The 20,337-nt window shown below is 46.5% G+C and overlaps 5 protein-coding genes across 5 annotated transcripts; 1 reads left to right on the forward strand and 4 right to left on the reverse strand.

Annotated features, from left to right (window-relative positions):
• Window positions 1-13: 13 nt before the first annotated feature.
• Window positions 14-1,539, reverse strand: PSV08DRAFT_180640 (uncharacterized protein; the record flags this gene model as incomplete). Its single annotated transcript, XM_014227136.1, has 2 exons — window positions 14-521; window positions 602-1,539. The coding sequence occupies 2 exons, from the start codon at window positions 1,537-1,539 to the stop codon at window positions 14-16; spliced, it is 1,446 nt and encodes a 481-aa protein (XP_014082611.1).
• A 1,795-nt stretch (window positions 1,540-3,334) lies between these two features.
• On the reverse strand, window positions 3,335-4,520 carry PSV08DRAFT_401966 (uncharacterized protein; the record flags this gene model as incomplete). Its single annotated transcript, XM_014227134.1, has 2 exons — window positions 3,335-4,253; window positions 4,312-4,520. The coding sequence occupies 2 exons, from the start codon at window positions 4,518-4,520 to the stop codon at window positions 3,335-3,337; spliced, it is 1,128 nt and encodes a 375-aa protein (XP_014082609.1).
• Window positions 4,521-8,321: 3,801 nt separating this feature from the next.
• Window positions 8,322-10,968, forward strand: PSV08DRAFT_202820 (permease for cytosine/purines, uracil, thiamine, allantoin-domain-containing protein; the record flags this gene model as incomplete). Its single annotated transcript, XM_014227133.1, has 2 exons — window positions 8,322-8,364; window positions 9,146-10,968. 2 exons carry the CDS (start codon window positions 8,322-8,324, stop codon window positions 10,756-10,758), a joined length of 1,656 nt encoding a protein of 551 aa, XP_014082608.1. The 3' UTR covers window positions 10,759-10,968.
• Window positions 10,969-11,876: 908 nt separating this feature from the next.
• PSV08DRAFT_409848 (uncharacterized protein) lies at window positions 11,877-13,552 on the reverse strand (the record flags this gene model as incomplete). Its single annotated transcript, XM_014227131.1, has 7 exons — window positions 11,877-12,193; window positions 12,254-12,343; window positions 12,394-12,657; window positions 12,729-13,051; window positions 13,099-13,292; window positions 13,365-13,440; window positions 13,510-13,552. The coding sequence occupies 7 exons, from the start codon at window positions 13,550-13,552 to the stop codon at window positions 11,999-12,001; spliced, it is 1,185 nt and encodes a 394-aa protein (XP_014082606.1). The 3' UTR covers window positions 11,877-11,998.
• Window positions 13,553-14,365: 813 nt separating this feature from the next.
• PSV08DRAFT_223551 (uncharacterized protein) lies at window positions 14,366-15,763 on the reverse strand (the record flags this gene model as incomplete). The annotated part of the gene is made up of 3 exons (XM_014227130.1): window positions 14,366-14,471; window positions 14,579-14,589; window positions 14,771-15,763. The coding sequence occupies 3 exons, from the start codon at window positions 15,761-15,763 to the stop codon at window positions 14,366-14,368; spliced, it is 1,110 nt and encodes a 369-aa protein (XP_014082605.1).
• Between the last annotated feature and the right edge of the window lie 4,574 nt (window positions 15,764-20,337).

Raw genomic sequence — 20,337 nt, forward strand, 5'->3', positions numbered from 1 at the left:
CCGAAGATTTCTATCAATCAACTCTATCAATCTTGAAAACACCAGGCACCATCCGCTGGAAAAAGCGCTCTGGGTCGTAATGCTTTGAGACTTCTTTCATATAGTGGACGTTGTTAGAGCAATAGCTCCCAAGCGGATCTTGGCCTGCCTTTGCATAAGGCAGATAGATAAATTCCTCGCTTGCTTGAACTGTCTTTGCGTATGTTATAACTTTTTGAACAGTTGCTGACAGTATTTGGAACACCTGTGGTTTCAGCTTGATAGTTTCTGGGGTCGTTAAAATGACAGCCATAGCGAAGTAAAGCTTGTTGCGACCGTCTTGTTCAAGTCCAAGCATGTTGCCTCCTTTCTGTACACTAATGTCTGAAAAGTACGTAGGGAGTGGTTGCATCTCGATTATCGTACTAAAATTTTTTCCAACAGTAGCGTTGAGGCTAGCGATGAGCTCAATATGCTGTTCGAAACAGTAGCGTAAAACCCGTGGATCGTTAGCAATCGTGACGGCTCCAGCTCCAACGTTTCTAAAATTATATTTTCAGCTGTCAAGGTCACATTCGCGCAGTCAGAATTTACTTACACGGCATCCGGGTTCTTGCCCAACTCAGGAGCGTCGATTGCGGCAGCATCCGGCAGGGTGTACGACTTTTTACCAGTTGTAGAAATCAAAGGAATGTCGTGAAATTTGTCGAATGATGTGGTATTCGCATTATTGACGGTATTAACTTCGGTTGCTGTCATGGTAAGGCCGACTCCAGGGAAGTAGGATATGACCCAAACCATTGCGTTTTCGTCAAACGACTGATCCAGATTTGTGAAATCAATGATTGCGGCCATAAACTGGTCCGTATACTCAGGCCCTGTGGTTCGTCTTTCAATCGTGATATTGCTAGCCGGGAATGTGTTGATGTCAAACCTGGTTACGACTCCAAAATTGGAGCTTCCCCCTTTCAGCGCACGCCACAGATCAGAGTGGGCAGACGCATTCGCGTTAACAACCTCACCGCTGGCCAGCACTACCTCGAAATTGACCACGTTGTCGCAGGCAAATCCAGTTCGCGGTGTGGTCCATCCGACGCCACCACCAAGTATGAGCCCACCAACACCCACTATGCTCTGTCTGCCGCCTGTAACGCTAACTCCTTGCTTTTGTAAATCTGAATATACGTTACCCCACCGCGCCCCTGTTCCAACGCTCGCGACCTTGGTAGCAGCGTCATAGGTCGTAGCGTTTAGATGACTCAAATCGAGTATCACGCCATCAGTAATGCTATTCTGGCTATCAGATCCGTGTCCGCCGCTACGAATAGCTATATGCCAGTCGCCGGTGCCGTTACCGGCCGACTGGAGGGCGAGCAGAGTTTGAGAAACTTCGGTGGGGGTATTCGGGACAGCGAAGCAGTAAGGGCTTCTCTGTGTTTCCTTGGTCCAAGAGTTTTCAACGAGGCTCGGGTAGGAAGGGGAAGATGGGAAGTGCACGATGTGAGATAAGTTCGCCGAAATAAGGGCATCGCACTGGAAGAAGATAAGAGATAGATACATATAAGATGGAGGGATTACTTGCCGGTTTGATTCCGGTGATGATTTGAGTATTGTTACGAACAGTAGGTGCTTGTGCATTCACATTATCGAGTAGCAGCGATAGCAACCCAACAGCCGCACTGTTTCGGAACAGCATCATGAACGCTTCTGAAAATTTTACTCGGTAATAGTTGCTAAGAGCTGCTAAGAGATTACAAGAGGTCTTTGTGGTGAGTTGAATGGAGTGTTGGTTATATGGCATACGGCCGGATATTTATGGTGCATATACTTATATCTCCACATGCTAAGTCAGATCTTCGTGGACAGTGCCAGAATCTACGTAATTGCGCTTTTACAGCCACAGGTTCATCTTCATCTTCTTCAGTTGCGAGAGCCTGAGCTCAGGATTCTCGTACCGAGACCGAGTACAGGCGGAGGCTATGCAGACCTAATTTCAGAATTGAGAAGTCAATCCGCCTAGTTGTGTAGTAATAAGATAAGATTGTCTGACGAATTAGAACGCACTAGCTTGCTTACCCAGCAAAGGAGCCGGCCTAGTACTTGAAGATACACCGCTTTAGTGCCAAGACCGAGGTTAGCTTTCAGCCCTAGCCATCGTACCTATCGGTAACCAACATGGATCCTCAGCGCCAATTTTTGTGTCTTCATGGGAGCCGGCCAATAGAGAGAAGAAGAAGAAGAAGAAGAAGAGCAGAAAGCAAAGCAATGGTCGTGCTTTACACCGGATAATAGCATCATCATTCAGATGGGGGACCTTGGCAAAGTGTGTCGCATTTCCGGTGATTGAGCACTACAAGGAACAATCATTCATGTATCTTCTTCTAGGCGAATATGACGTCATGGCGTCAGAAACGAAGGATTTAAAATTGCAACAAAACGTCGAGAGTAGGAAAGCTAAAACAATGTATGGGTCCGAATCGACCGGTATCAACAGAGCTTTTTGGCTGGGCAATGACGGCAATAGTTCTATTGATTCAGCAGCATCTCGGCTATCGTGCGTGGCAACACGGGTGCCCTTTTACAAGCATTACTGTAACATGAAAAAAAGTCTCGCCGACTGCACCGAAACATCTCATAATGCTACGTCTCAGGCATGCGTGAGATTATTTTCAAGTACCTGCAGCGCTCAATTGCATCCAACCCACTACACTTAGACGGATTAGTCATTCGTATTGTTTCCTAGTTTCCGCCCGAGTTGTATCGACTTTGACATCTAGCGCCGAACCGTCGTTAGCTCGTCGTGCAATTATTAAACGCCAACTTCATTGGCAATATGAGAATTTCCAATCACGTTCAAACTTATGGTTAAATGGACTCAGACATGATACCGGTTTGACGCCAAATGCTCGCTAACCGTGATACGAAAAGACACCGCAGAATAGTAAGACCACAGAAGCGAATCCAGTTCTTTTCGTAGACGTACAAGAGGCAACGCTGCTCTCGCTCACCTGAATATTGGCTGTTAACTCCCCCTCCCTCCCCTGAACAATAATAAGAGGTCAGCCCACCGAGTCAGTGAGGTGAAGGGTGCAATACATCAACACCGATAACCTCAAGGACAGTTTCACTCACGGACTTCAATACTTTGGCTGAGCACGAGTCTTCGATATTCTGAGAAGAGTACAGCCCCACATACTTGTGCTTGAAGTGCAAGCCTACACCATAGGGCATAGTGAACTTATTGCGCATATCCTAATGGAAGGAGGAACTAAGCTCTATACCCATGTGAGCGGCAAACCAGGTTCACTCGGCTAGATTCCTCAGAAGATAGTCAAAAAATTGAGATTTTTGCTTCTCAGCGAGCGGATGGGATACACAAGTCACCCAACCGGTCATGCACTTGTTCCATCGGCCAACGAATCCAGTGATGCATTGTACTGTCCAACGTCTGATCAATAGTACGCAGGGCGTACTCTGCCCAATCTTGCGTATACCACGCTGTGTGGACCACCGTCATCGCAGCTGCATAGTGTGCTAAGATGATGAGAGCTGGTGGATTGCGCGCTTGAACTAGTCCCACATAATCCATAGGTACCTTCACTTGCCATCGAGAAATGATGCCTAGCTCGACGTTTTCCGTGGCTGAAATGTACGCTATGTTTCGATAGATCTCATGCAGTTCAGTCAAAGCGGTTTGACAGTGCTGAATTGCGTTTTGATCCATCCCAGACATGACTACAAATTGCTCAATTGCCTCAAAACGAGCAGAGACGCTGGGCGGCAGAATGATTTCTATGGCTTCAGGGCAGCGTTGCCTCTCCAAAAGAGGGGACATTGGACCTGTTGTGCTTTGACTGTAGGTCAGATCAATGATGTTCTTCACACCCCGCGTCAAGATGAAAAGCTCAGCAATTGTATCCACGTTGAGTGCTGCAGCGCCTATTCTAGTACAAGTCCGTGCCATGGACGAAACAGACAACGTTGCAGCGAGCGCAAAGAGAGCATCTGCGTGTGTGGGTTCGACAGACGATGACAAGATTGAACGAAACTTTTCAAGCACGACAGCTTGATGTTTGTTGAATGTTCGCAAGTACTGCGAGGACAGGTCTGGTCGGAGGTATGCCAGGTGAAGAGCTGCGAGAGCCAAGAGGCCGTGCATGAGAAAGGGATGCTTGATGGCTTGTTTGGGTATATAGTCTCGCCAGAGGTGGAGTACATTCTCTCGTACGCCTATAACGTTATATATTGTCGTTGCATAGTGATACATCAACTCCCTGAGTAGCAATGTAAATATTCGCATTTCTTGTGAGAGATTAGGGTCGTCACACGTACAGGTCATTAGCCCACTCTTCAGTGTTAGAAGGTATCGACAGATCTATCGCAGTGTCGGAGCTTCCAGCTCGTAAGTTTGGCGCAAGGAAGCTGCATTGCTCGTTCCGTCGGCGACAAGCGCCGCAGGGGACAACTTCATCGCATTTCACGCGCCTCTGCTTACATTGTAGACACCCTCGCCTCGACTTTCCGGATCCAAGCTGCGGCATCGTGGCGTGAGCTGCCGCAACATGTGTTGCTAAAAAACGGCTACTCCTGGCACCTGAGCTTCAACGCCTACAGACTTTCGACTGAAGTATTAGGACAAACGGAATGCTCGTAGGGATATGAACTCTACGAACCTTAAAAGTGGGAACTCGGCGCTTAAAAATAATGAGCGCAGGCTTGTCATGCCTTGGCAGACAGTGCACGCCGTCACTCAATGCATGCGCACTAACGAAATCCCGGCGAGCAACTTGAGGCTGTAGAGACGCGTACAATTAATAGTATCGCGAGATGTTTTTTGGATTTAAGATCTAATAGAGTTGTGAATAATTACTAGAGACTCAGATTGCATATATCTGCCTTGTGGTCTAATTGTTTTTTCTGCTGCGCAAAGTTGGTGCTGATAGCGTAGTGTTACAAGTAACACAAAGGATTCTCTCCTTGACGGGGGATGACGAGGTTGAAGGCCACGCCCATGTCATCAGGTCATGATCGTCGCGGGGCGAAGATCACGTGGTTGGCATCGCGCCAAGACCAGCCACCAGACGCTAAGATGTGATGACAGGCACCCTGTTGACAAAATACAGCGTCTTAGAATTGCCTCCATCAACAGATGCACCCCTTCGATATGTGTTTTCAATAAACTTTGGATTTTATCCTAAAATTCAACATCTACGGAAGATATTGCTATGAACTTCCGGAAAATCTATCATGTCGTGGCAGAGTTTGAGGACTTCAAAGTAAGGAGGTTTGAACAGCTTATTGATTTGGGCAGATTTTGGGTGAGATCTGGTCTGCGCGTGCAGTCCCTGTGTTTTTGTCAACAGGGTGGCAGGTTCTATGTGATGATACCCATCCGTACCTATCGCATCATGTTGCGCTCATGCTACGTGAATGGCTTGACTTTGCCAGAAATTTTAATTGTCCGAATTATGTATGAGCTACGCTTCGCCACCCTATCAGAAGTTGAATCACATCGCATTGCTAGTGGCCAATACATTGACTGAGTTGTAGTCCAGTTGATCACGCAATCCGTTGGTTCCCGTGCTTCTCTGAGGCTGTTGGACCTCTACTACCATGACCTTGTTTGAGTGCACTTGCTGACTTTGGCCGGGTTGGAAGATGCTCTCTTCCATCTACACGGCTCACGCCAAGTGCCTCTATCTGTGTGAAAAAGGTCGCAGCGTTGCACACTCTCACAATCACTTGTTCAAGTTTCCAAGTCAACACTGAGCGAAGCGGGAAATCATGGAAGGAAATAAGGACATTGGCGACGTCTGCAGGCTGCAACTAATCCTTTGAGAGGAGATTGTGGTCTTCTAAACTTACCCGATTTCGAAAAAAGGATCATAGCTTAATGATTCAACGGGAGCTCAGAAAGGTAAGATGATCAAAGGTGCAGGAAACCATCCCGGCGAACTGTGCTTTGTCGTTAAACCATGCTAAAAACATTGGACCATGACAGCGATGATTTCTTTGAGAGGATGCAAGTCCTTTATGTAAATCCAATTGAATCTCAGCTAACCCATGTAGATGTCATGGCCGCACAATTTAGACTCAAAAACTCAAAATGACTTTCAGGAATGTATATTTGGCCGATAATTGAAAAACAGCAAAGAGTATGTGTTTTAGAGAAGATAACAGACAAAATAATATGTACATGGAGGTACCATGGGTGAAGGGAAGAGCCGAGCCAAGCCTACAGCGCTCGCGTCATTGCAGCGACAATCTCATGAAGATTGAACAATGTTTAGCTATTGATATTTGTTAGAAACATAAAGGATAAGCCAATTTTCTCAGCCCTAAAAATGACTTGCCATTGACATATACCATCGTAACAACCGCAGTTTGCACAACAGCCGAAATAGCAAAGATTATTAGCTACATTTATGTTAGTAGGTGCCTGTTCTTCGGTTTCCTCCAACGTTTAGGTGTCCTTACCGGTATTGCATGTTGGTGTTCGTTCGAGAATGTCAGAGTTTCTACGCTCAGCTTTGGAAACAGTTAGCGATGTAGTTGATAAGAACGAGTGGGAGTTATACCTGGGATACTAGCCGCAATAGCGGTGGATAGAAGAGCTGCGAGGAAGACAATAGGCTTCATGATGAACGTGGAAAAATGATAGAGTAAATGCTGCTGTGGATGGGTTAGAATGTGTAGGGCTTTGGTTGTTTATGTAGGTTATGACTGGAAATCTTCATTTATTATTTACCGAGTACGAGTTTGCGTGAACTCTATTTGAGAGCGACGCGAGGATTTATCCACCAACCCAGAAGCAATTTACAGAAACATATTGATTACATTTGAGTGTCATACACAGTACATGAAGGGGAGCCGCTGACAATTGCTGGGAAGACGCGTCACAACGTCTCAGGAAGAGTAGTACGTAGTAAGCACTAGGTTTGCAGAGCAAAAAGATCCAGTGAGATAAGGACATACACAACTCAGCATAGAACACCTAACCTTCGCAGCTGGTACGTTAAACTTCTATGTAAATACGGTAAGATAAAAACAATTTGGTTTTGACTAAGCCCTTAGTTGTTGATTAGAACTTCCAATCCCATTGTGTATGTATATCCTAGTTTGAGAAGCAACGTAGTAGATTTGGATGCTCCGTGCGATACGATATCATCCGGTGGATAGAACCCCCAAAACTCTGCATAAGCCACACCTTTATCAAAGCTTTATTGAAGTAAAATAAGAGTATTACGCTCAGTCATAATGCACTGCCCATACCGCCTTCGGAGTGTCTCGGCCGCCTTAGCGTGTACCGGCTGCTTCGGCTTCTTCACATCACTACGCACCCCACAACCATTAAGGTCCCCTCTGCCTAGAAACCACCTTCTTCTATGCGATTTAAATCACATAGCGGCCTCAGTTACTGCCTTTGCACCTTCTCAAAAGCGCCTCCCCCACAATAGAAGCTAGCGAACTACCTATAGATCTCTAAATCCTTGTCATAACAATGTTGATCGCGAATCTAACACAATGGTTATTACCATCGCTTAAAGTTTGCGACGATCAGGCTAAGGCGATGTGGGCACTCGCGCAAACCTTTTGGTAGATCCACTGGTAACTGATACCTTGCGCACCAGCGACGATACTACACGGACCATGAAGAGCGGAGAGCGGTAGGCCTGCGTGATCCATCCCGTCCAATGCCACACACGCTGAAACACATGAAAACTAATGTGCCCAATTTTTCAACGCGCTTTACAACTGCGAACCATCATGGCCAGATATTGATATAATAGCGGATTTGCAGCGAACTGGTAACCGCGAGCCCAGCCTGGGAGAACAAGACAGAGAGAGAGAGAGTGTGTGTGTGTGCTTACCGGAAAGCTTCCCGGAAGAAAGAAATAAAAAGCTTGCCGTCGTAAGTTGCAAATGCTCACAAAAGACTCCCAAAGCGGGGTTCTTTTTTTTTCACAATCGCGATTCTGATTTATCTACTGTTACTTACTTTACTACCTTTTTTTTTATTCCAAACTAACTACATCCGTGTGCGTATGATAAGAGAGCCTTTTGAACTTTTTTTTTTGCATAATGGACCCAGGTTCTCGATATTATATGTGTCAGATAAGGGATGGATAGGGTTATTACGTGGGGCACCCATCGACTGATAAGGGCATGCGTAATAGGTTAACAAAACTTGGCTGCTTGAAGGGCGCTGTAGTACTACTAGGTAGTAAGAACCACGAGTGAGGTTTCTGAGTCTTGGGGTGCGCTTTTTTAACATTCGATCATTGTGATTATATCGGCGCAAAGACTTCCTTAGGCCTGTCTACACTAGGATGTTCATCAAGATGCTCTCTTCATCTGAGATTTATTTGTTCGTTCTTTTGTTTTGTAGGTTCGGCAAAGTCTTGAGTGAAACCTTATAGCGGGTTAGGTTTCAATGTCCTTAAGTCGACTGACTCCCTTTTGCAGTCGAGAGCTCTCATTATCAAACACCTCCTCTTTCATATCTAGCAGCTGTCAATTTAATCTCAGGCTCACGTGTTTTTTTGGAGAACTTTACTTCCTTCAGCGTCCATATTAATTTTCAAACCTAGCCCGATTTCTCCATGCCTAGAAGTTACAATGTTTTAGTGATTTAGTCTAATACTTAAACCTTTATCATCTTTTCTCAATCAATTAGATTTAGTGTAAATGTGCTCTAATTCTGTGGGCGCATCATCTGAGCCGAGATTTCGCTAATTTTCGCTGGCTGTTATCAACGCCCCCAGATTGCGCCCGGCCAAGCTCGGTGGTTCTTCGGACCAGCCGTTGTCGAGGCTGGGATCGTCAAAGTCTAGCAAGAGAGGAAGACTATTCTCATTCGAGATTCGTGCACCAACTCTTGATGACCGAGGATCCGCTTACACGAGCAAGTTGAAAAGCACCTGCTCTGCTAACTAAGCTTTCTTGCCAAGCTATCTTGTGTAGATAAGAATTTGCTTAGCTTCTGCCATCCAACCAATCATTTCCAAGTCCATATCTTGGCCGCGTGTTCCCTCGCGGAGGAGAGGCACAAATTCGGACTGGTACGAGGGCCGGACTCGTCAAGTGTCGCCACATGAAATCCCCGCTTCTTGTGCCACGCGGCTGTCCGACGTGCGATATGAACCCGCCGTTCACCCATTTGCAGTTGCAACTCGTTCCTCCATCGAAACCCTAACTGGTCTGCCCAAGATGTCTTTGTCTGACGAGGAAGCTGGTGCGTACGCCCATAAAGCTCATATCGACGAAAAGAACCTCGATCGCACCAGCGCGCCCAGTGTTGAGCTGTACAACAATGCCTACGTCAAGCAAGATGGCGGCATCCTCGCTCGTCTTCGAAGCATCGAATCAAGCATGGACGCCAAGCTTGGTATCGAATCGGAAGCCATTAAGAGGAAGCTGCCTGAAGAGAAGAAACCGGTCCGCTTCCATGAACAGCTTACCATGTTCTGTCTCTGGGCCTCGGGCACGATGAACACGTCCTGTTTCGCGACTGGCTTCCTCGGCTGGGAATTCGGTTTATCGCTCAAACAGTCCATTGTCATCATCATCTTCGCTTCGCTCATGGGAGGTGCTCTCACTGGATTTGCAGCCACCTTTGGCGCTATTACTGGTCTCCGACAAATTTCCGCTTCCCGATATAGCTTCGGTTGGTGGCCAACCAAGGTTATCGCTTTCCTCAATGCTGTCGTCCAGATCGGCTGGTCTGCAGTCGCTTGCATCACTGCAGGTCTAGCCCTGGACGCTGTTGCAGATGGCCACCTCTCTCTCGTCGTGGGTATTATCATTTTGGCAGTAGTCGCTCTCGTAATCTCCTTTGTCGGCCTCAATGCGATCCTCGTCTACGAGCGATATGCTTGGATCGTTTTCTTCATCATCTTTATGATATTTTTCGGCGAGGCAGGCAAATATGCCGACAACACTAGTCCTGCAAGTGTGTCTGGGATCAACCAATCTGGCGCCGTCCTGACGCTCATCGCCATCATCTACGGCAGCTCTTGCTCGTGGTGCACCATGGCCTCCGACTACTACGTACACTATCCTGCCAGCATCTCACGAGTCAAAGTCTTTCTCATGACAACCTTTGGCATCGCGATTCCGACTAGCATCGGCATGGTCGCTGGCGCTGTCGTGGCATCTGCGCTCAACAACAAGCCAGAATGGAAGGCGACCTACGAAAGCGATGGTATTGGTTTCTTGATCCAAGCTTTCCTCCATCCACGAGGATTCGCCAAGTTCCTCCTTGCCCTGCTTGTGCTTTCAGGAATCAACACCGTTGTAATCAGCATTTACAGCGCTGCTATCTCTTGCCAGCAATTTGCTCGCCCATTCTCAAAGGTCCCTCGATTCATCTGGACCTTCCTTGTCTTTGCCTGCATCCTCGGCCTTGCTCTAGGCGGACGCGAAAAACTCAATGCGTATCTGCAGAACTTCTTGGGCATTCTCGGATACTGGTGCACTTCATACTTTATCATCCTCTTCTCCGAGCACTTCCTCTTTCGCGGCGCCAACTTTGACAATTACGACCTCGATGGGTGGAATGACCCGAGCAGATTGCCGTTGGGCCTTGCGGCTGGTACATCGTTTGGTTTGGGCGTCATTGGTTGGTTCATGGGCATGGATCAGACGTGGTTTGTTGGACCCGTCGCCAAATTGATTGGCAGCACCGGCGGTGATGTCGGTAATGAAATTACACTTGTCATCACTTTAGTTACCTTTATTCCTCTCAGATTTCTCGAGAAGAAGTACGTAGGTCGTTGAAAGCTGAGTTAGGTAACGGAAATTTACTTCGGTTCTTTTTTTCTTTCATTTTGACCCTAGGTTGGACTTTTTTGCACCAAGTGTTTGTCTCAGTCACGAGTTGTAGCGGGCATCAAGTTCTCACGAGCAAGGAGATAACTATATACCGAGTATTCTCGCTCGTCTGGAGTGTAACATAAAGTAAAGCTAATTTACGATGTTAGAACTGAGATGCGGATGTTTACGTGAAAACGATGTTACATGTTCGAGATGTGCTGTTGATCAGCATCTTGTTCTACAAAATTTGTTGCTACTGATAAGTGCTTGTGACTGTAGTTCCGGGGGGCTGGTATTGGAACTGCTTCCAACGAGACGCTGCCATCTTTGGGAGGTATTCTTGCAGGCAAAGAGGACTAGATTAAGGTGTTACACGGGGTTTGGATCTATACTTCTCTTGCCAGGTCCCACACTAAGGCCAGTAAGCTTTATACTAGTGTTCTATAAAGGTTGTCTAGCGAAATAGTAGAGTAGTATGCTTTAGATAGAAAGGTAATAAAGGTTTAATAAACTTAATCTATATTGCTATAGACTAATAAGTAATAATCTTATTAAGTAAAGTAACTAGTAAGAAAGTATAATTCAAGTTAACTATAACGAGAGTAAATAATAAAATCTATCTATCCTTATATCCTTATTACTTCTAGTCCTACTATCTCGTCTATCTCTTCTTAGCGAGATGGTAGAGATGGCACTACCATCTCTTAGCGTCCTGCTATCTTAGATAGTTTAGCCTTGGCGAGATGGCACATTACGTGGCCTTAAGCCCCGCGATAATCTATTACCTTTTGACGTGGACGTCCCTAGGCTTTCGGCCGTCTCGTTATTTGTTAAGGAGAGAATCCTTCTTGTTACTTGTAATATAAGGTTAGTCGTGGTCGCGATAGATGGCTAAGCTATCTTCTGGATAATGTTAGACAATCGATTCGTTAGCTAACTATGCTAGTGTAGGAGAAGGAGTAAGCAGACTAAAATACTTATTAGCTAGGTCTAGCTTCTACGTGGGATCACAGTGTTGTCCGTATCGCACTATTTCGGACTGAAGCGAATCTTTTCATTGAGATTTCTAGCTTGTCCATTTACTTGAGGAAGAGAGAGACAGAGTATTCATAGAATAGCGATAGCGGCCTAGTGCGACCGGGATCATGCGAGTGATGTTCTCTATTATCAGGGGAAAGAGATTGCCACCACTAATAGACTATCACTACAAAGGACCTTTAGGATCGCTAGCGTGCAGCCAGCGGTCCCGGAGAACCTCATACGATCCACCAATCCACCACCACCAGCCCAGAACTACAGTGATAGTCAAAGGAATAACAATCACCCAGTAGATCCAGAACATCGGCGAAAACTGCCACCCGTTCTCTTCGAATGAGAAGAACGTTGTGCTAAAGAGTGCCTAAAGAATGAGTAAGTAATTAATTTGGGTGAGTAGTGCCCACCTTTCTGCAATGCTTACCGATATGAAGGTCGCTGGTAAGAATATCATCGTGAGAAGGGTAATCGATTTCATGACTGCATTGTCTGAACTCGCAAGCATGTTGTAGGCCTGCCACAACTGGTCAGCTCTGAAGACATGATACAGATCGCCTAGATTACCAGGTTTATCTCCTCTTCCAGCCGGTCATGCGTCGACTGCCCACGCCATCTCAAGCTCTTCATCGCCTGCAACTGAAACGCTAGGTATTCCCTCGCTTGCACCATGTATGTCTTTGTGAGTTTATCCAGGAACTTGAAATTGCTTTCTTGCAGAGAAAGAAGCTGCTCCATCGTCTCGATGGCTACCTGTTCGACTTCTATAATGTGCCCTGTGTGTCGTGCTAGGTTGCGCAGTTTATCGAACTCGCATCTTCTCTTTCTGTTCTTGTCGTGGAAATAGGTGTTAGTTTTGTGAGCTTGAATGATCAGTGTAGTACTGGGAAAAAGTAGCATACAAGTTCAACATCCCGAACCTTCTTTGTCACGGCCCATGTGTTATCATCACATAATTTGATGACCTCGTCGAACAGGGGTTTAAGCATTGCAAGGGGATCTTGCGACTCAAAGGTCGGTGGCGGCGAAGAAGTCACTGTGAGCACGGTCTCAAGCGTAGCACTCATTTTTGGTGATGCACCGATGCACAAGACCCTGCGGTCGCTTGAGCTATTCCACCGCGCGAAAAAACTCATCTCATACCACTTGTAGTCCTTTCCATCTTCTGATTCTTGCATTTCCTCTTGCTCCAGAACTCTCTTGGTGAGGATTTTGAACCACACGCCTGTGATGTTAGTGGTGAGTAGATCTGTCAATGTGTAAAGAACAAACTGGAAGACGCACTGAGACTATCAAGCTTGCTCTTATCCTCATCTCCCGAAAAAGAGCTCCTAGAACCGCAGTAGCCATTGAGCTTGGCGAATGTCTTGCTGCTAAGAATATCCGGCGCATCAAAATGCAATAATATCTTTTTGCGGTCTTCCTCCGAGCAGCCTTTCTCCCACCAGTTGCTCGATTTTAGGAAGCTGTAAACACATCCTATGTTAGTTTTACAAGTCCCGTACATTCGCAAGCCGTTTTGTCTTTTCATATCTCACATGAAGCACACTTCTGGTAGGGTTACATTCTGACCCAATAGGTCCAAGCGGCGTGATCTCCAGGTTCCCGTTGAAGCTGCCAAAAAATTGTCAGAGCATGTACGATACATTTTTTTGTGCAACAGATCAGTTTCGGATGATTTACGGTCGTATTCTAGTATGGTTGCGATGGAGGGGATATCAGCCATAATGGGCACTGCGCCTAGGGAATCATCCAGGCGTTTTTGGATTTGAGATCTCGTAAACATGTAAGTGGAATTGACAGGGCAAGGCTGTAGTAAAGAGCAGGGAGTTAGAATACTTTGAGAGCTATCAAAGTTGGGTCAGCCGATAAGTATACATATGTAAAACTGGCGACGGCGCTAAGTAGCCCAGCGCATGCATGGGAGACTCGCTTGTGCAGCCCCCACGTGCTAGTACAGCCCCCGCTTCTACAATCCCCTCAGCCCATCAGCTGTCAATTGCATGGCGCGCAACAAGGCCCAGCGATATAAACAACTCTTACCAGAGCGGCCAGAGTGGCCAAATCCGCCACGCCATTACTTCATACCCAGCACAGCGCTCTTCGAGGACGTGAGGTGGTTGTGGCCAGATTGCGGGTCGAAAGACTACGCTTGAATCAAGACAAGTGGGCTTTTTTATAGGCGACCACTTTTTTTCTCACCTCCAATACGTCCCATAGAAGCTGTAAGATGTATACTCAGCTTGACGGTTGTGGCTTCAGCTGAAATGCATTTGAATCGCAGCTAGTGCTAGTGAGCTGAGGTCGGCGCGAGTACAACCACGTCATCCATGCCTTTTCTTTTGCCTTCTCACAACCTTTAATTACCTATCCTGTTCTTCTGCTGATTCTCTACTTCTTAGGAGTATGTTAACCCGGGATAACGACTACACTGTTGACTGGATCTACGCTCTCCATACGGAGCTCGTTGCTGCACAAGTCTCGACAAAGAGCACGAAGACCAGAATATTTACCCCCGGGAGACGGCACCAGCTACGGACTAGGCAGGATTGGGGAACACGAGGTTGTTGCGGTCTTGCCAGACGGAGAGCATGGCAGAGCGAGAGGAAGCGTTGTGATAGACATGCTGCGCAGCTTTTCTAACGCTAGACTTGGTTTGATGGTCGGCATTGGCGGATTTCCAGCAAGAGATTCATAACAAACTCGCACAGAAGGCGAATAGCATGTGAGTAGAACAGCGTTATCTACTTACATCTCCAATATCTAGCGAGGTGTAAGTGAATAATGCTACGCCACTGCTAATACCAAAGGACCGTGTATACTCATCTGATGTAGCAGAAAGTGGTTTCTTACACATGTCTCTACACTGTTACGAATCGGCTCCACTTCTATTTCCTACTATTCGACCGAGCTTTCATCAACGCCCTGCCCTCGCCCTCCTCACAATCTCCCGCAATGATTCCATCTTCGTTCCTGACTTCTCCCCGTCATCCAGTGTCTCTTCCAAAATCATAAGATCCTGCTTCGCGACTTTACCCCCATGATGAAATGCATTGAACTCATGATAAACAAGCGGCTTCGAGCCTTCCGCAGGTGTCGTCATCACCTTCTCCGTCGCCCAGCTCCCCATTACAAGCGAAAGAAACCAGCCCGTCCAGCCGTAGCGTGGAAGTCGTAGAATTTCCGTCTGAGCCCGCAGAAGCAAGCTCCACAGTTCGCTGTTAGAACGGAGGTGCGAGAACGGTCCAGAACCGCCAATGTCCCAGACGACCAGATGAAGGAGCACAACGGACTGAAACGGGGCAATGATAAAGGCAGGAATAGTTTTAGTGGTCAGCGCGCCATTTATGTTGTAGATCGCAGAGACTTTGTTGACGAGTGCGGGTTGTGTGTTGCCTATCATAAGGCCTACACCGGGCATCGTCGTAGTATACAGCATATCCGCCTTGGCTACAAGATCTTTGCTTGCTGTAGCAGGTATCGAGATCTGGGGCGTAGGTTGATGGGCAATCATGCTTAACGCCATTGAAAGGCGAGATTTCGGGACGCGTAGATTGCTCATGTAGTGTTCGTCTATGTCTAGGCCGACAGCATCGAAAATGACAAAGCACTCCTCATTCTGCGGCTCGTTGATAAGATCGCCTACGGAGCGGATCGTTGCGACTCCATTCTCAGAGCGTGCGGTGTGTCCATCCAAAGTATCGAAAATAAAAGCAAAGGTCTCGCCCTTAACCTCGGCAACCGACTCAATGACACGGTACGACGAGAAAGTATGCAGTTTATCCGTCTTGTAGGCGTAGAGCTGTTTCGGGGCTAGAAATGCTGGTTTGCGCCCAGGCCGTACAAGGTAGGTGATGTCTGCACCGGCAGAGAGGTGATAACCCTGACTTAAGCCCACGGCGCCGCAACCAACGATAAGAACCTTTGGTTTCGACATTGTAGAAATCGTGCTTTACTTTTCATTATGAGTAGTTCCTCACGACTGTTATAATGTACTACATGTCACAAGCTTTGCAATGTTGAGAGGCTAAAATGATAACAGGGCTCTGCCATTTGGTCCGCGTTTTGTCCGGCCGAGGGTTCTCGGGCATTCTCCACCAATCGATTTAGTTGATAGTAAAGCCAATGTCCTGCTTGTAACTTACTCTAACACTCGAGAGAGCTCTAGAAACGTAACCCGTTATACTACGCTCTACTGCCAAAAGATTAACCGTTAGTCTATGGATGCTTGAAGAAGAGCGCAAGACCAACAAGACAATAAGCCCGATGGCCAATGTGATGACACCAAATGAAACAAGGTAGACGTGGTTAATGTAGATGATAGCAATACATTAATAATGCCTTAGTTTAACATTTCGATAAGGGGCAACGGTCCCTGTAATCTCTAGTTTTTTCCACCGGTTAGCCTTGCAAAGTCTATTCAAAGTACAAACTGGTCACAATGATCAATGGATACGGCAAGTGTTATCGGGGATTTCAAATTGCCGAAGCAAATACGCGTAGCCAGGACCGATTTTCCAGAAACAGAGCAGAAAAAAAGAATAACAGTAGATTGATTTTGACGGTAGCAGAGTTTCCGGCAAGGGACTGTTTGCATCTTTGGCATTTCATGTCTTCTCTGAGGCTCCATTCAGACCATATACAGATATCAGACTAAGGTCGATGAAGTCTCGTGGTTGTTCCTGTGTTGCACTGTATGAACTGACATAGGAATGGCTGACATATGCAAGCATTCGCTTACATTCTAATTGGTCAACGACTTCAAAAAATACCACCACACCAACTTCGAGTTTTCTAGAATAGGTGTAATATCAGTCAAATATATACAAATAAACCCTAAGAAATCGATTACAACCACTATTAAAACGTGCAGCCTACGCGCTGTAGAGCTAGAGGCCTTCAAAAGTAGACACGTTTGGACACGTCTCACTTCTGACAGAACACACAGACCACGCCGATTACTAAGCAAGATGCCGCCAGACAGCGATACTATCGACGTCGAGCTACCAAGGATAAGGCAGGAGATAGCAGAGCTAGAAGGACAGATCCAGAACGAGATAGAAATGGAAGCTACGCAGCCTGCTACCCCCACTCAAAATCTAGAAACCTCTAATATATTTGAAATACCTATTCTACCACCAAATAAAAGACAAGCAAACTTCTCACCAGAGAAGACTCGCACTCATAGACGTACTAGGAGCAACTTCTCTCCTTTTATAGGCTCGACACTAAGGAACCCTTTCTCTAGCCAGAATAGGACACCTAAGGCAACGACAGTAGAAGAGGCTCTTGAGATAGCTAGGAACCTAGTAATCCAAGCAGCTAATCTAGCTGAAAACAACCCTACCCAGCAGACTAGTCTACTAGACCTAGTAGAAGTCTTCAGAGACTATACTGAGACAGGTAGAGTTAGTAAGAAGAACTCAGCAATCCTAGGAGATCAGATCTCCTCTCTCTCAAATGTCTCAAAGGAGCTTAGAGACAAAGTTCGACGCCTTGAAAAGCCTATTCCTGCACAACCAAACCAGCAGGGTGATAGACAGACAGCTGCTCTTACGCAGCCTATATCGTACGCTGCCATTGCAGCTGCAAACAAGGAGCAACAGTGGACTACTATGCAGAAGAAGGCACCTCAAAAGGCTAAGCCTAGCCTAAAGGAGAGGCAGCTCGTCCTAGTCAACCAAGGAGGCCCTGCTGCCTTTGACGCCCTTAGGCTAAGAAATGCCTTCAACCAAGCCTTCACCTTGAAAGGAGGGGTGCAATCGCCCGTAGTCGCCTCAGTCACGCTATCCTCAAAAGGGAATAAGGTAGTCACTACCACGCCTGCTTTTACAGCCAACTACCTGCTGGAAAACCAGGGTATCTGGAAGGATCTAGTAGCCTTTAAGGTAGCGCAGCCAATTACCTCGTGGTTTAAAATAGTCGTCCATAGGCTACCTACTAACCACGGCCTAGAGGTAATCAAGGAGGAGATTGAGACCTTTAACAAAGGCCTTAAAGTAGTAGGCACTCCCTTCTGGCTCACTCCTGAGTCTAAGAGAGGGCAGCAAAGCTATGGCTCCGCCTGCGTCGCCTTTGCGACTGAAGAGGAGGCCCTCAAGGCTATAAGAGGAAAGCTCTATATCCTAGGAGAGAGCCTAAGAGCAGAGAAGCTACGAGTTATTAACAACTTAAAGCAGTGCTCTAAATGCCAAGGCTTTGGCCACCTTGAGGCTAGGTGCACTAGAGTAGCCTGTCAGATTTGTGGTGAGGCTCACCACACTAGTCTACACAGATGCAAGTCCTGCCCTACTAAAGGCAAAGCCTGCGTACACACTATATTTAAGTGTGTTAATTGTAGCAAACCTCACGCAGCTAATAGCCACGAATGTGATATCCTACAAGCTAGGATATCTAGGACTACCTCTTCTAACTAGAATGTTAAAAGTCCTACAAATAAATGTTAATAGGAATAGCCCTGCTACTGAGAGCGCCCTAGACCTAGCTATTAAAGTAGACGCCAGGATCGTCGCAGTACAGGAGCCCTGGTTACCTAAGGGATCCTCGTACGAAAACACTAGATCTACCGCTCACCAGGACTTTACTCAGATACTACCTACCCCTAAGGATACCTCCTTAAGGCCTAGAGTACTATTCTATATTAGAAAAGACCTAAAAGGAGAGGTTAATCCCTTTATTAGCGACGATAACGATTTCCTAGCTATCAAAGTACTAGCCTCTACTTCTAGCCTCTATATCTACAATATTTATAACGAAAAAAGCCTCCAAGAAGGGCTAAATAAGACGACAATTCAGAGGCGCCTCCTGCAGGAGATCCTACAGCCTCAGTCAATTATCCTAGGAGACTTCAACACCCACCATCCTAGGTGGAGCCTAGAGGAGCGCAGCCCTAGCACACAAGCAGAGGAACTAGTAGAGTGGATAGATACTCAAGATCTCACTCTACTAAATACTCCAGGGGCAGGCACTTTCTTGAGATCTCATATGCGGCAAGAAAGCGTATTAGACCTTACTTTTGCAACCAGCAATACAGCTGCTAGTATCCTGGACTGGCAGACTATACCTGAAGTAGGTTCTGACCACCACGCTATTCTATTTAGTATCTATACTACTAGCCAGCTACCTAGCCAGCCAGCCAGCCTGCCAAAACAGTATAATACGAAACGAACGGACTGGACGACTTTCAAGGAGACGCTAGGACAGGAGATCAAAGTCCTAGATCTAGAGAAGCGCCTATCAACACTACCTCCTTGCTCGAACTACACCTCAAGAAAGCTTATCCTAGGACAAAATATCCTACTAGAAACTAAGCTAGACGAGCTAGGAGAAGATCTTACGAGAGCTATACAGAAAGCGCTAGAAAAGTTAACTCCACTAGTCAACCAAAAGCCAAAGACGAAGCCCTGGTGGACTAGCGAGCTAGATAGCCATAAGCGAGACCTAAGTAGAGCCTATAGAGCCTACAAGAAGGAGGCAGCAAAGGAAAATAATAGCTCCCTCTACCAGTGGAAACGAGAGTATCTACGTACAAAAAATAGATACCTAAAAGCTATTCAACGAGCTAAACAGAGCCACTGGGAGGCTTTCCTCCAAAAAGACTCACCTAAGGAGATCTTTAAAGCGCTAGCATATACTAAAGATAACCTTAGTACTCGAATACCTGCTATTAAAGGCAAGGAATCCTTCACTAAGAAATGTAAGGCTTTTAGAGAGGATCTCTTTCCTCCGCCTCCTACGACAGCGACCCCCTCCTTCCACATCTACAGGGGAGACAGCAGATGGACCTGGCCTGCCCTGACAGAGGACGAACTCTCCTTTGCCTGCTGTAAGGTGAAAGCCACCTCACCAGGGCCTGATCTGATCAGCCAGGAGGTGATCCAAAAGGTCTACTCAGCGCAGCCAGAAGCTCTATTTAGGATATACTCTACTCTATTCAACCTAGGCTACCACCCAAGGTGCTGGAGAAAAGCAAAGGGAGTCATCTTAAGAAAGCCAAACAAGCCTGACTACTCGATCCCTAAGGCCTATAGAGTTATCTCACTCCTAAACTGCCTAGGCAAAGTACTAGAGAGACTAGTAGCTAGGAGACTAGGTGCACTAGCGGAAACAACAGATCTACTCCACCCCTCTCAACTAGGAGGAAGACTAAAGAAATCCGCTATCGACGCTGCGCTACTCTTCTACAACAACATACAGCAGCAGAAAAGAAAGCAGAAGACTACTACTACTATCTTTCTTGATATCAAAGGAGCCTTCGATCACGTCTCAAAAAACAAGCTTCTTGAAGTCATGAAAGATTAAGGCCTCCCCTGCTGCCTACTAGCCTGGACAAAGTCCTTTTTAGAGGACAGAATACTGCAGCTGTCCTTTGACGGACAGACTGAGGAGCCGCAGGTAATCTCGACAGGAACCCCTTAAGGAAGCCCTGCCTCGCCTATCCTATTTCTGATCTACTTAAAACCACTATTCAATGCAATTCAGACTAATGCGAATATCTACTTCTCCTCCTAT

The sequence above is a fragment of the Bipolaris maydis genome (genome assembly GCF_028858645.1).
Source record: "Bipolaris maydis strain C4 unplaced genomic scaffold PSV08scaffold_7, whole genome shotgun sequence".
In the NCBI taxonomy this organism is placed as follows: domain Eukaryota; kingdom Fungi; phylum Ascomycota; class Dothideomycetes; order Pleosporales; family Pleosporaceae; genus Bipolaris; species Bipolaris maydis.